The sequence below is a fragment of the Penicillium odoratum genome (assembly GCF_028828045.1).
Source record: "Penicillium odoratum strain IBT 22623 chromosome Unknown utg000006l_segment0_segment0, whole genome shotgun sequence".
Classification (NCBI taxonomy): Eukaryota; Fungi; Ascomycota; class Eurotiomycetes; order Eurotiales; family Aspergillaceae; genus Penicillium; species Penicillium odoratum.
The window spans coordinates 3,907,501-3,922,233 of NW_026643148.1; the positions used below are offsets into that span (position 1 = coordinate 3,907,501).

At 48.0% G+C, this 14,733-nt stretch overlaps 3 protein-coding genes across 3 annotated transcripts; 1 reads left to right on the plus strand and 2 right to left on the minus strand.

Moving 5' to 3' along the window:
- Positions 1–264: 264 nt before the first annotated feature.
- On the minus strand, positions 265–2,321 carry N7520_009840 (putative flavin-binding monooxygenase; the record flags this gene model as incomplete). The annotated part of the gene is made up of 2 exons (XM_057143774.1): positions 265–402; positions 483–2,321. The coding sequence occupies 2 exons, from the start codon at positions 2,319–2,321 to the stop codon at positions 265–267; spliced, it is 1,977 nt and encodes a 658-aa protein (XP_056993062.1).
- Positions 2,322–5,731: 3,410 nt separating this feature from the next.
- On the plus strand, positions 5,732–8,718 carry N7520_009841 (uncharacterized protein; the record flags this gene model as incomplete). Its single annotated transcript, XM_057143775.1, has 2 exons — positions 5,732–5,773; positions 5,833–8,718. The coding sequence occupies 2 exons, from the start codon at positions 5,732–5,734 to the stop codon at positions 8,716–8,718; spliced, it is 2,928 nt and encodes a 975-aa protein (XP_056993063.1).
- A 954-nt stretch (positions 8,719–9,672) lies between these two features.
- Positions 9,673–13,742, minus strand: N7520_009842 (uncharacterized protein; the record flags this gene model as incomplete). Its single annotated transcript, XM_057143776.1, has 4 exons — positions 9,673–11,938; positions 11,990–13,060; positions 13,116–13,234; positions 13,287–13,742. The coding sequence occupies 4 exons, from the start codon at positions 13,740–13,742 to the stop codon at positions 9,673–9,675; spliced, it is 3,912 nt and encodes a 1,303-aa protein (XP_056993064.1).
- Between the last annotated feature and the right edge of the window lie 991 nt (positions 13,743–14,733).

Sequence of the window (14,733 nt, forward strand, 5' to 3'; positions counted from 1 at the left end):
CAATCATGTTGTTCCGCCGCCAATCGCCGCTAAGTCCGTCTCCACAACTGGACCCACGCAATGGATTTGTTGATGGAATACCCTTGTAGCCAGGAGAATAGATCGTTGCATCATGGTGTGTAAATGTATTAAAAAAAAGTAAACTGAGAGCAGTGATCAAGCCCAAGATAAGCCATTGAACAATCAAGTCGCAATTTTGAACCCATTAAAACATTTGCTGACATTATAATATCATGTACTCCATCTGAGTATCAAAACCACTCGCTACTCCTGACGTTTGCCGGTAGAAAGTCCAGTCTCAACGGCCTTGATTTGCAAAGCCAGGAATTTAGAATAAACACGGCATAAAGCAAGGTTACCGCCAAAGAACCAGAACCCAGGGTGACCACTGGGTCGCCACATCTACAAACAGATCGTTAGCATTCATTTTTTAGGAAACGGGACGCAAGAACGGGGCTGGAAAAAGGTGAGAAGATCCATACCCCACGAAGCTCGCCCTCGTTATCCAAGTCCCAAACATCCTGGCAACGGTCCGCAATCTTATCACCCAACACGTTCCGAACAGTGGTGCGCATGTTATCGTAACCAGTAGCCAAGACAACAATGTCAGCTGGTAGGGTACTACCATCCTCCAGGTATAGCTCACGAGGTCCAAAGCCAGTAATTCCACGAGGACTGTGCTTGACTTTGATCTTGCCATCGATAATAAGTTTGCTACAGCCAACGTCGATGTAGTAGCCACCGCCGCGGGTCATATATGCGCGCGCGATACCGGCGCCATCCACACCGAAGTCGAGCTGAAAGCCTGCTCGGCGAAGACCATCCAGTGTTTCCTTTTCGGCTGCTGCGAAGCGCTTCGTTGCGTGCACGCTTAGGGCGAATTGGACGGGGAATGGGAGGCTCTCGGAAACGATATCGCATTCTTCGGTTGGAGGACTGTCAAGCTCGATGTCAATAAATATTCCACGCAAAGAAATTAGTGCTGAAGAGAGGAGAACGAACCCGCCATCCTCGTGCATGCCCTCGTGCATCATGAATACGCCCTTATCGGCAGTTATGACATATGTTCCGCTCCGCTGTAGCATGGTCACGCTGGCGCCATTTTCGTAGTAGTTCTGTGCAATATCGTGCCCGCTATTGCCAGTGCCAACAACAACAACCTTCTTCCCTGTCACGTCTGAGTCAGATGCATCAGTGTGTCGGCTGCCATGGTATATATTTCCTTGGAAGGATTCTTGGTTTGGAAAATTTGGAATGAGCGACTCGCCTGAATGTCCCGTGCACCAGACGACATGGCGTGGACGCAATATGCGTGAAGATCCATCGCCGCGAGTGACAGCTACCTTCCAGTCGGCGGTGGCGTCGTTATACTCGGCAGATGCCACAGATGTTTGAACCCAAACATTCAATTCCATGATGCTTGCATATGCCTCGAACCAGTCCCCAAGCTTGTCCTTTGGTGTGAACTGAGGCCAGTTCTGAGGGAAAGGAAGGTATGCCATGTGGGTGAATTCTGCAGGGTCATGAGTAACCAGAGTCTGCAAGATAGAGATCATCAACGAATGTCTGAACACCAGAGCTCGGGGTTTGCTTACTCGGTACCGCTTACGCCAGTTATCACCAACACGCTCATGTTTATCAATAATTAAACAAGAAAGTCCAAGATTCTGCAGACGAGCACCCATATTCAGTCCAGCCTGGCCAGCTCCAACAACCAAAACCGTGGGCTCTGAATCCCAAAATTCTTTTTGCCTTTTCCTCCGCTCAATCCACGTCCCACCAGCCAAGCCTCCAGGCATAGATTCAGTGGTTCCTTCTGTCCTTCGCTTACCTACCGGCTCCTCCGCACCTGTCATCTCTTGCAGCGACGTGTACACTGCATAAGCTCTCCAGCCTCCATCGACACCCTGCGTTAATCGAACCATGCCAGACCCGTTTCCAACAGCCGTCCGGAAGAAAAACATGCTTGATATCCAAGAGAGTCCATCAACAACCTGCTCGACCTTAGGCTTCCACTTGCCTTGGTTTTGAATCTTGAAGCTGGATAACGAGGCCTGGCCCTGGTATTTTCGCAGGAAGTCCTGGATCTCAGCAGCCGTATGGACGGTGCGCATATCCCAGTCTAGGGCAAGCATATCGCGCCACCATGACTCGGCGTGAAACAGTCCCACCAGATCAATCGAGCCAAGATGCGAAAGCTGGGTCTCCAGGCCATTGAACCATTGCTGGACAATAGCTTGGGGGTCGACAGCATCCGAACTTGTGGGTGTCGTAGGGAGTTGGATGATATGTGTGTTTCCATCAGTCAAAGTTGAGGCCATTTTGAATAAAGTGAGATTGAGAGACAAGTTGAATGTGACCAAAAAAGTAGAGATGAGGGTTTTCCGTCCCTACTTATAGCTTGTTACTTCTTGACTTCGGCTCCTGACTATTGAAGTAGACTTTCTCCCGTTTCGGCGTCTGTTCGTCCTTTCATCCACTACAATAAGGGGCAACTCTACCGACTTGGAGCATGAGGGGCATACGTGGGGAAATCGACGTCAGGTCTATGTCTTACTTCCTCCCCGGCGTGGGGGGAAAACACTCGGGGGAGAAGTTACCGAGGGCAGGTTTGCCGAGGCCTGGAATCGAGCCGGAAGGGAAACTCAGGCGAGATGTTGACTTAACTTTCAGTGTGTACCTTCTTATAATTTACTATAAAAGGCAGATACAGGCACTTTTACCTCTTATAGATGCCTCCGATACCCTGGTCAGATTTCAAGCGGAAGAGCTAGGTAAAGATCATCCGAGGTCACATAATAGGATATCATAACCTCTTGTTAGTTTTATGATACTATAATCGAGAAGAAAATCTGAAATACTAATATGTGAAAGCCATTAGTATGTGAAAGCCTTATAGCTATCTAAAGCTAAATTAGTATAAATTAATAATAAAAGCACTACACCAAATCTCACCAATTTTGTTGTATTTTGTCACTAGTCTCGTGCAAATGGAAGCCCAATCTTGCCTCTACTACCACGCCTCGATAGGTTTAAGCCCTGTCAGCCCGTAAACTTCTCCTTCACCCTCTAGCATCACTGGTCAATAAAGACACTTAAAGCCACAGAATATTCATAGTCACAAACAGTCCGACCAGCAAAAGAGGGGAAATAATCCTCAATGACCCAGCAACGGAACACTTCGATTTTCCTAGAACAAATCTTAGTCAATTACCCAAAGCGAATGAAAAAGATCCAGGTGTCACGAACCATCGGCGTATTCACACATTAAGGCGTATGAAAAAGAATTATCTATCCACTGCGTATTGTTCCACGTCGTGCCATTGCATTTGCCATACACGCAGTCCAACAGGCTGTCAGCCTGGCCATTTGAAAGACTGGTTGCTGCATTGTCGCAGATACATTTGACAACTGATTTCTTGGTGCTTGCCATTGCGCTAGAGGGGCTGCCGCAGGCTGTGCTGTCGACTAATATGTTGTAATAAGACTCGCCATAGCATGTCTGTGCACAAGACGGAAAGCCATCAACCCAGGCACTCCAGTCACACGGAGTAGTAAGTGCTGATGAAGCAAAGACCAGGGCGAGGATCAAAATCAGTTGCCGCAACATGGGCAAGGATTTCAAAGGTCTAATAGGATGAAGTTGCTATCCAAACAGATCGAAAATGTGGCAAGAATCCAATTTCGTTCGGTTGGGGACATATATACATAGCCACAAAATCAATTGGGCATCGGGCAAACTTAGCTCCCTAGCTATCCTAACTAACCAGCCAGTAATAGACGGAGTAGGGACCAAAATACTAAGGCGCCCATAATGCTAAGCTTATTAGCGTGGCGCTAGCAGTTGATAAGAAGCTTTTCGGCCCGGTCGGAGGGACCCAGGGTCGCTATTAATCTCGCTTATCACTGCTAGTGGGGAAATGTGTACAAAACAGGGAAAGCGCTGATAATAGTTCGGAATTGTCTAGACTAGGTTAAGACTCACGGACTAAGCTTGATCAAGCTGCCGAGTGATCAGATAAGAGGGTGAAGGGAAAAGGGGACAAGGTTCAAAATGAAATTGGACAGTAGCAATTGCCGTTCCCTACAACGGCCTGTACCGGTCGGTCTAGTTATCCATGATTGGTCGATCGGTTGCTCGTACATTGTTAACCAATGAAGTGCAATTAATCAATGGTGTTTTACATAGTGCGATTCAGGATCCATCCGGGCAAACTACGGAGTACAGTAGGAGTTTAGAATGGAGTTTAGGTGGAGACTGGAGAGAGGCAATGTGGCAAGGTTCTGCATGGGTCCCTCTCCTTGATTAACATAAGGTACTCCACATCGCTTCAACACCAACTGAGCAGATATAATTCGTATTCGCATCGTACTATAGAGTCCACATAATAGTATCTGTTAGTCCCTGTCGGTCCCTGTTGGTCCCTGTTGGTCCCTGTTGGTCCCCGTCGGTCCCTATCGACCCCTGCTGGTCCCTGTCAGTCCCTGCTGGTCCCTTTTAGTCCCTGTTGGTCTGTTCGATCCCGACATCATGACCAGAATAGAGTAACAGCGACGACCTCTGTAGAATTAAGGATCTGGAAATTAATCTGAGACATTGAATATGCTAAGATCTTTAAAGAGGCTAAGCAATGGTAACGGCAAATCTCTTACGTTCCTAGCCCGATAATCAAATTAAGAAAAAGGCACGCTAGTGGAACGGAAACACGGACGGAGTCCTTTGAGAATTTCTAGTAATTATCTGGATCATTGCCTAAATTTGATTATGCCGTCGGTACACCGGAGATAACTAGGAAAAAAAAAAAATGGGACCGGACCTAAACGAAAAGAGCTCTTCTCTAAGGACTCTTCTCAATGTTTCTCTGCTCTGCCTGGGCTAAGCGTTTCCAAGCATTTTTAGCCTCGATTAATGTATTGCCGAACCCTCTCCACTTATGACCTCTCCTTATCTCCACCTAGCGCATTCTATACCTACTAGTATGATCCAAGATATTTTTACTTTCTCCCCTTCACAAATAAGTGCCACTTACGGATTAACAAGGGATTATAATGATTTAGTCATATCTATATGAATGTAAGCTTTATCTATGTTCTATCGATGGAAAGGGTATAGACGCATAGATAATCCGCCAATCAAGTAGACATCTAGAAACCATAGCTCATGGACGTACAATTGAGTACATATACCACAATGTTTCATTTGTTTTAGCAATAGTGACCTTGGAAGTCAAGTTGAATTGTTCACTTCGTTCTCTACAATCGATACTATCTACGTCGAATGGCTCCCAACACCCGCCAGCAAGAAGCCACCAAGGTCTCTAGCTCTCCACCCATCTCTTTAGCTCGTGGCTTAGCTTGAAATTAGAATGTACCCCTTGATTAGCGATATTGCTAATGGCTGTTTTTCTCTATCGGAGAAGTCCGGGCGATATCAAAGACAAGATTGTTGTAACTGCTTCTTAGCATGGGACTCTGTAACTCTCGCCTATATCCTGTACTCACCGCAACTATTGCATATCCTGGCCACATATTAGATCATATATTAGCAGCTTGATGGCTTTATGCAATTTGAAAGGCATAAGCCTTGCTGAGCACAAAATATGCCATTTTGTGACCCTGACTTTTGATACATATGCATATTATTTTCGGGGGCTAAATGAGCAAACCCCACCTGGGCCTAATGTTTGCAACTAGTGCACAAGAAAAGCACCAAAAGTAGCTCTTGGGACATATGAGCTTGCGCGTCTTGAATAAAATCGGAAAAAACTGGGACGTTCGGAATCTCAGAGAGCTTTAAATTCTTCCCCGGAGAAGCGGCTTCTCATCATATAGCTTCACACTCATTTCAACCCTCGTTCTTTAGTTTCATTCCTTTCATTGTATGGATGCGATGATTTGCAAGAAGGCCAGAATATCTGTCTCTCAAACGGCACATCTCCTTATCCAGTCGCTCTTACCAATGCTGTCTGTGGACCACAGGTCCCTGGAACCAATTTTACTGGAACAGATGGTCCAGATGACTGGGCTGCTTTGAATCCTTGCCCTCTCAATGCATGTTGTGATGTCTGGGGTCAATGTGGTACCACTCCGGAATATTGCAATGACACCCTGGCATCGACCGGGGCGCCTGGAACTGCTGCAGAAGGCTCTGAAGGATGCATCTCGAACTGCGGTATGACAATCACCAATGATGCTGTGGCTCCATCTAACTACTCCGCTGTTGGCTACTATGAAGTGTCGAGTATGAGTCGATCTTGTCTACAGATGAACGCCTTCTCTATCGATGTTGCGAAATATACGCATGTGCACTTTGCTTTTGGAAACATCACATCAAACTTCTCTCTGAGTGTGGAAGGCGCTTCAGAGCAATTTGGGTATTTTCAGGAGCTCGAGGATGTCAAACGCATCATTTCATTTGGTGGATGGGCGTTTTCTACCGACCCTGAGACATACATGATCTTCCGGGAAGGTGTCACGGAGGCCAATCGCGATACTCTCATCACCAATGTTGTTGATTTCATCTCCGATAATGACCTCGATGGGGTGGACTTTGATTGGGAGTATCCTGGCGAGCCTGATATTCCTGGCATCCCCGCAGGTAGCAGCGATGATGGCGCCAACTATCTGGCCTTTTTGAAGGGATTGCGCGACGCTATACCCGACGATAAAACAATTTATATTGCTGCTCCTGCTTCCTATTGGTACTCGAAGCAATTTCCGATTTCTGAAATCGCGGATTTTGTGAGTTATATCATTTACATGACTTACGATCTTCACGGAACATGGGATCTCGGAGATGATTGGGCGCAGAATGGCTGCACCGCCGGAGATTGTCTTTTTTCCCACGTGAATCTAACTGAAACAATGTGGGCCCTTTCCATGATCACCAAGGCAGGAGTGGCAACGAACTCTATCATGGTTGGTGTGACTAGCTATGGACGTTCATTTGAAATGACCACAGCTGGATGCACAAATTCTTCATGCACCTGGAGCGCGGCCGGTGAGGCTGGCGAATGCACCCAAACTGCTGGCTACATTTCCAATGCAAAGATAAACCAGATCTTGGACGAAAATTCCGATGCTTATTCTCTTTTTGACAGTGCTAGTGATTCCAACATTGTCGTGTACAATACGACGCAGTGGGTGGGTTATATGACCACAACGACCAAGTCTAATCGCACGTCTTACTACAAGACATACAATTTTGCTGAGACAACTGAATGGGCCATCGACCTTGAAGAATTTGTTCCGGCCAGTGTGATCGACATCATCTCTGATAGCACTGATCCATCATTCGACTATGATATGCCTTGCATAAATCTTATTCCCGGCCAGAATACCACAGCCGAACTGGACAAATACTTGAATATGGGTATTTCCTACATTGACAGCGTCCTGACTTATGACGGTGAGTCGAACGCAGCATTTTTCATCTATTTAACAAGTTCAAGGCTGACTTATTGTTACGTCCAAGGCGACGAAGGGGATTGGGACAGCGTGATTCTACAGAGTCTTGAAGACTTCAGCTGTGATTCTTTCCCGGATGGTGACTGCGGGTTTATTGAGCCTTATCAATGTGGAACGTATGATAATAAGACTGTTACCCAGGAGGAGTATTGGGCTCAGTACATCGTTGCTACGTTTTTCGCAAACCTAAAGCAATGGTACAGTGCCTTTGATATTGCAGTGATGGCAGACTCCTTAAAGATTGATGACATCGTTTCAACATTCGACCCTGAAACCACAAGCCCTTTCACAATGGACAGTTTTATGTCGGCTCTTTCAAGCGCAATGGGCGATGCTTCCGACTTCGTGGGGACCCTCCCTGGCTTCAGTGAAGTAAACTCAGCTGTCAGCATCGCAACGACCGTCACTAGTCTCATTTTCAGTGGAGAAGCTTCTTTGCCGGACGATTCGTCAGTGGAAACCGAGATCACTGACATATTGTCCGAGCTTTACACTGAAGCGGCGGGCTACGTGGCCGACATTGACACTTATCTATTTGAAACACCCTCAGAAGCAGACAAGCTGCCCTCTGACCTCACCAACGGTACATACGAACACCCGGTTTCCAACTTCCTTTACAATTCTCGGCCACTTTTCACGCTCACCGCCAGTCAATGGGATGAAACAATGGGCAAGATCAATGTGACCTTGCAGAAGTACCTTGTCGGACAAACGATGGGAGCTTCTGACTATTACATCCTTAAGAACGGATTGTCCTTGGACTTGTGCGATGACGTGGGGTCTTGTATCATCAATGGTAGCTGTTATCAGCTGGCCTATCCCGGTGCCGCCAGTTGTCTGCAGGGGCTTGCCTACAGTACCAATGTCGATAGCGATATCGTCGACACAATAGTGGGCTCCTATGACATCGAGGTCACGGAGTTGATCGCTGTGTCTGAGTATTGTCAGAATGTGACTGGGGAATACTTTGGAACATTCACAGGAAGTGTCAAATTTTCGGATTATCCTGTGTGTTTTTTCAATCTGCCAGTATTTGACTTGTTCAAGTCAGCTTCTGTTGCATGGGATGGAATCGATTCCTGGGACAGCCCATGTCTTAACTGGGCGCGCAATCAGAGCGCCTCAGAGCCGGTAGTCGGAGAGACATATCTCCCGAGCAACTTGGAAACGTTCTTTGATGGCACATACTGTAAGTGCACTTCATCTGCTGCTTGCAAGCGCTCGAAACTGGGCAAGAGAATGGTATGCTAGAGCATTGTGTAAGAGTTGAAGACAGGAGGAAGTTGAAGGTTGCTCGCAGATGTAGTTTAATTATTTGCTTGGTCTTTTCTAAAAACTTATAACGTCACTTGAAAGCCAGCACTTGAGGGCTGTAATCATATCAATTTTTCGGATTTACCTAATGAGTAATAGCTCAAACCAAACACACTAGGCGTAACACCCAAGTTGAGTGCATCGGGTCCGGTGATTATGATCATACTTCTCCTCTCCTCGCTGTAGAGCGACAACGTTTAAGCGCACGAACTCTTCAACGAAATGCGATACCAGGAGAAATTATTTGCGGGCTATTGATGAAGACCGTTTAGCGTAAAGTCTATATAGACCTAACCAATCAGCTCACGTCAGTTCAAGAAAACCGCCGCATTTCTACTGAGCTCAAGGCAAGATTGCCGTTCTTTCAGGATGTCTTTGGGGAGGGTTTCAAATTTAAGGATGAATACGGGTACTTTGGCCCTGGGTCAGCGGAGTTGGCTGCTTAGGCTGTTTCGGTTGCTCGGGGCAAGCTACCTACTTTCGCGGAGTACTTGGAGAGATACCCATTCCAGCTAGCGTAGCAGGGCATAAAGTTTATCATCCAAAAGCATTTGAAGCTTCATGGAGCCTAAACTCAGCGCATCTAGGTACTGATCAAATTGAAAGAGCTTGCTTGCACATTGGGGGTACATGGGGCACCTGGAGCAATCAGAGTGTGCAAGAGGGACCGGCTCAGACTGAGGCTACTAGGTACCGGGCTCAAGTGCTAGAAACGTTTACAATAGCTGGCTCCTGCCACGATTCGGTTTACGTTCACGAAACTTTTATTATATTCAATAATAAAATGTGCAAGCGCCTCGTAGATACAAATCCACAATTAAAGAATAGTGCGGAGTCGGATAAAAAGCTATGTATAACGAAGCGAAAACAAGGCAATCGTATAAACAGGTCCTATTGGGACCGACGGGCCATAAAGTATGTAAGCAAGTTCAGTGATCCCTCCCCGGCAGGAGGTGTCACCTTCTGAACTCGGTCCAGCCCGAATTTCAGATTCAGGAGTGTGCACAGTTCGGTTGCTTGCTTGCGCACGCCCGGCCAGGGGTGGCCGAGTTGGCGACCGACTACACCACCAACACTGGCGAGGACTTCGTCGGAGATCTCGACAGGGCCTTGGGAGAGGGATTGGTGGATTGTGGAAAGACCGAGGATGATTGATCGATATGACTTGTCGCTCTGTGTATCTCCCTCTAATCCTTGAAGCACACCGTGGATGCAGGTCGGCGCGGGGACCAAGGCTGCCAACTGTTCTGCCACTTCCTCCAAACATGTTACGAAATGAGAGTTCGATTCGTAGTGCTGGCGGGCCCGGACAATTGCCGCAATTACAGGGGCGTCATACCGATGGAATAGATCACTGGTGCGTAGGAGCATGGATCGGATAGTGGCCAAGATCTGGGTCTTCACGTCATGGTCCTTGCGGCTAGTGGGGGCCAACTCCAACTCATTGAGCAAAGCTCCAAGCACTTCGTAGTAGTCTTGTTCGTGAGTTACAAGCTCCTCGCCGTGGTATTGAAAAAGTCCCTGTAGCTTGCGGTAGCCCGAGATGTCCATTGTCTTCGTGGCAATTCGACTGAGAGCCTTAGGGAGCATCTCCCTTGCGTTAGCAGGGTCCTTCGATCGAGGACTTGGGCTGCGATGCCGCTCGGCCCATTTTCGACTTCGGCGGAGGGTTTCCTCGCTTGTTGATTGGGCCATGGGCTCAACAGATCGATATCTCATCTCCGATGTTCTCAGGGTCGATTCGTTCAAGGATACCTCCTCCAGAGCACCGGGCTTTGCTACAGACCGTGGAGTCCCGGGGTATTCAGTGGGCTTCGCAACGTGCGCGATCACATTCTCGTCGGTAGGAGTCCTCTTGGGACTACTTGTTGTAGGTTCATGTGCCAGGATTGAGTCTCTGCCTGCCATGTTTTCTAATGGTGTCGCCTGAAGTCGGTTTCGTGATGGCGAAGGACTTCCCCGGAGTGGCGTCCTCCGCACTGGGGATGGGAACTGCGGATCAGTGGTTTCATCAGTAGAGAACCCTTGGCAAAGAGTCATTTCACGGGGTGTATTCTTGAGAGGAGTAGCTGGATCCACGGCTCTAGTTGCTATCTCCTCCCCAAGATCTGACTCAACGACACGGCGAGGTGACTTGGTAGGGGTAAAATGTTCAACAGGATTGATCTGCGGTGTTGAAGTCTCAACAGCAACAGGAGTGGTAGGGTCCTCATATATGACCATTTCGTCGGGCTGTGCCTTGGCAGCGGACTCGGGGGTATCGAATATGTCTGGATTGCGCGGGGGTGTTGCCACATGTGGTTCAGGACGTGGAGAAGCCAAAGCTGGGGGGTCTTCAAGTGACACGGACTCTAGCTCTATCGCTGGCTCTGGCTCTGGTTCTCTTACGGGTTCTGGAGTAATGGTACGACGATGATCAACTTGCTCGTTGTAGTGGGGTTGAGGGTGAGTCGCAGAAAGCGGAGGACTCTCTAACACAATTTGCGCGGGAGAGTTGGGTTCTTCATAGGAACTCTGGTCAGCCTGATGAGCGTGAGCAGAAGACTGGTTGGTAATGCTCTCATTGGAACCACTACGTCCATGGCTTGCCGCTGCTGCGAGGTCTCCATGGGACTTTGATTTAGAGAGGTCAAGCTTCTTAGGCTTGCCTCTAGTGGAGCCTGAGGAGCCTGTGGAGCCTGGCTGTCCGGAATCGTGCGGTCGAAGACGAGGTGCGTTGATGGGTTTTGATGAAGGAGTCGCAGTCTTGGATCTCACCGATCGTGGGGAACTGGTTGGCTGTCTAGTCGTTTGGGACCTGGATTCAGGTCGACGAGCATACGGGTCAGCGGTCGCAGGTCGACTAATTTCAGGTCGTCGGGGTTTCATAGCAGGCCTCATGGGTGCAGAGGACATGGATGAAAGAGGTGCACCAGTAGGGACGGTCCTCATAGCCGGCCGGGGCGCAGGCTCTGATAACTGGCTATCAGTAAATGCAGACTGAGCAGACTCCGGGCGAGAAGTCATCTGAGCCTTCTTACGAGCAGCAATAGCTTCCTTCAGGGCAGAACGCGGTGCAGCCTTGGTAATCGGTTTAGCAGCCTGCTGACTCGTATTTGGGTTCGACGAGTCCTTTTCCAAAAGATTCCGTGATTTGGCATCCAAATCAGACATAATTCTTCAAACCGTTAGTGAATTGATGAGAATAAGGAAAGACACAGTAACGCACCCATTAGCCCGATCAGGCCACACACCAAAGAAAGTCCAAAAGGTACCTCTTGTAGCCTCGCGTACTCCCGGGTTGGCATCAGCTAATCCCTTCTTAATGGACTTTTCAATCAGATCCAAACCTCCACCATGTTCAACGGTGCTCTTATGGTTAGCCTGTCGGCTGATCAATGTTCGCAGCCACCCAGCAGCGAAAAGACGCAATCCGACATTCTTCTCCTGCGAGGCCCAATGTATGTGTTGCAGAATTCGAATGTTGAATGTCACACTCCCAATGACCGCATCAACTGTCGCGTTACCGTTCTGCGCCGCGATCTTCTTCAAGGCACAACACAGCTTGATCAGGTTCTGCATTATGATTTCAACCATCGAGTCGATTTTCGGGCCGCAGGTTCGTGCGATGTCTTGGATCAACAGGCAGCCGTTGGTACAGAGGGTGGTCCGCAACGAGTGCACTACTTTGAAGAATCCATCCAGTAAAGTTTTGGTGGCCTGCAGAAAGCTTTGAGAAAACTCATGGGGCGCATTTCCCCGAGTTAGTCTTCGGAAAAGAATTACACTCTTCTCACGTTTCAACCAGTTATCTTCAGACTCTTTACCATCGAACCAACCAATCATATCGCGAACAAGATCGTCAATATCTCTGCTCGAGCTAACAAGAAGTGGTTCGACTCCAGCATCTTCCTGGGCCGAAGTCGGAGCAGGCGGTGCTTCGACGGGTGTTTTCGGTCTAGCAGGGGCATCAGTCGAAGCAATCGGTCTATCAAGGTGATTTCTCGAGGCTGGACGAATTTTAATAGGTTCCGGTTCTGGGTTGTCATTAGAATCATTGTTGGAAGATGGAGAGGGCGGGTTGTTGACAAACAGACCATCTTCATGGCGGTCCACCGCGTGTGAACGTGACGACATCACGGAGATGGGCCGTTCGGCTCGAGAAATAGGGCGCGCTGAGGTCTCTGGCTCGGCAGAGGCGAGTCCGATTCCTGTCAAAATAGCAGTTGCGATTGATTTTCTTACGCCACGAGCCCCCAGCTGTTTCTGTAGATCGGATTTGGCTCTGGACGGAGCAGTTCTAAAGCGAGTTGTTAGAATAGAGGTTGAGGATGATACTTTGCGGTTCTTCATACCGAAATAATTCAATTACAACCACTTTGGCCGTATCTCGAACAGCGCTGTCGGCACTTTCCAAGCATGCGACCAGTGAAGGGACATACTGTTTAAACAGTAGACCGTGATTTCTTGTCATCTAAATCGAATGTCAGATGCATTTCTATTCTCCGGTCACCAAGAAAACCCACAGTTGATAGCCAAACAAGACTCATTTCCTTGGCTCTGGGGTTTTTGCCCACGAGGGCAATCTCAAGAACATGATATTCTACTTCGGGGCCAGCTAAGGGCCACAAGTCGGTAAATATCGATGCAGCCTGTGCTCTAATGCGTTCCTTGTGATCGCCAAGCTTCTCTGTGAGGATTGGGTAGAAGTTGCGCGCCTGTGAAATGATCCACTGTTGTTGATCTTGAATTGCCAGTCGCTTCAGGAAGTGACCCAATGTCGAAAAGGCCCCACTGACGACGGAGTAGTGTTGAGAACTCAACGCAAGTCTGATTGTATCGAATATTGTTGCAATAGCCCCTTCGGGTACATTCTTCTGTTTGATATCGGACTTGATGCCGGTGAGATGGGCAACTTTGGCGTCAACGGAGAGATTGGGATTTTTGAAAGCTGCTAGCAACTCTGCGGCCTTGGACTCCATGTTTGATACGGATGGAGAGAAGTATTCTTTGTCCGTTAGATCAGGCGAGGGCACCTGCGATGGTGCGAGATCTGAGGTTGGAACCCTTCGGTGCGTTGCGGCGGTGCGAATCAGAGGCAAGATGGGGGAAACTCGGGTCGCTGGGTAGAATTAACTCCTATATGAAGTTAGTCTTGTGAATACTATATGCTGACGCGCGCAAAGTGTACGGCGACCGAAAGAAAATGCCTCCACGAGAACAGGTGGCGGTGGAAGTCGCGCAAACAAGACCGAGGCAGGATTCAGGCTGGGATATAGCGTAGATGAATAGCGCATGCAGTGAACCAGCAGATAAATACGTACCGAAGCAATCGAGGATTGACGGGTCAGGGGAAGTGCGGGCGTGTGAACCGTGGATGGTGGGATGTTGACAACTCGGGAGGGAAAGTTAGACAAACAAGGGGCGATAAGCGCGGATAAGCGCTTGTCTCCACTGATGCGCGACGAACTCAAGGGGGTTTAATGCGGTTTTATGTCAGCTCCCTTTAAATCGATTCTATGAATGATTTTGTTTCTATGTTCCACGAGAATAGTTTTCGGTTGATTGTGGACTTGATTACAGCCCAATGTTGGTTTGTTTATTTGGTTGCAAAGGGCAACCGACAAAACCAGATAAGCATTGGATATCGAGTGCATAATCAAAATCACAAAGGTTATATTCTACTTACAGCTTACAGTCGATCTCCCAGTGACAAATGTTAAGGTAGGTAGTAGTGAAAGCTTTGTTAGCTTCCAAGGTTTTTCTTTTTTCTTTTTAAAAAAAAATAAAAAAAATTCCCAAGCTAACAATAACACACAATATTCCTAGTGGGAGCATCGACCTCGACTTCGGGAGTAGGTCATCTATCAAGCATTCTAGCATGGCTCGTTTTCCTATGGAATTCTAATTATTTACCCCCTTTCTCCTTTTACTTCTCTTTCTTTCTATTCAGCTACATACAAATTTGGAGAG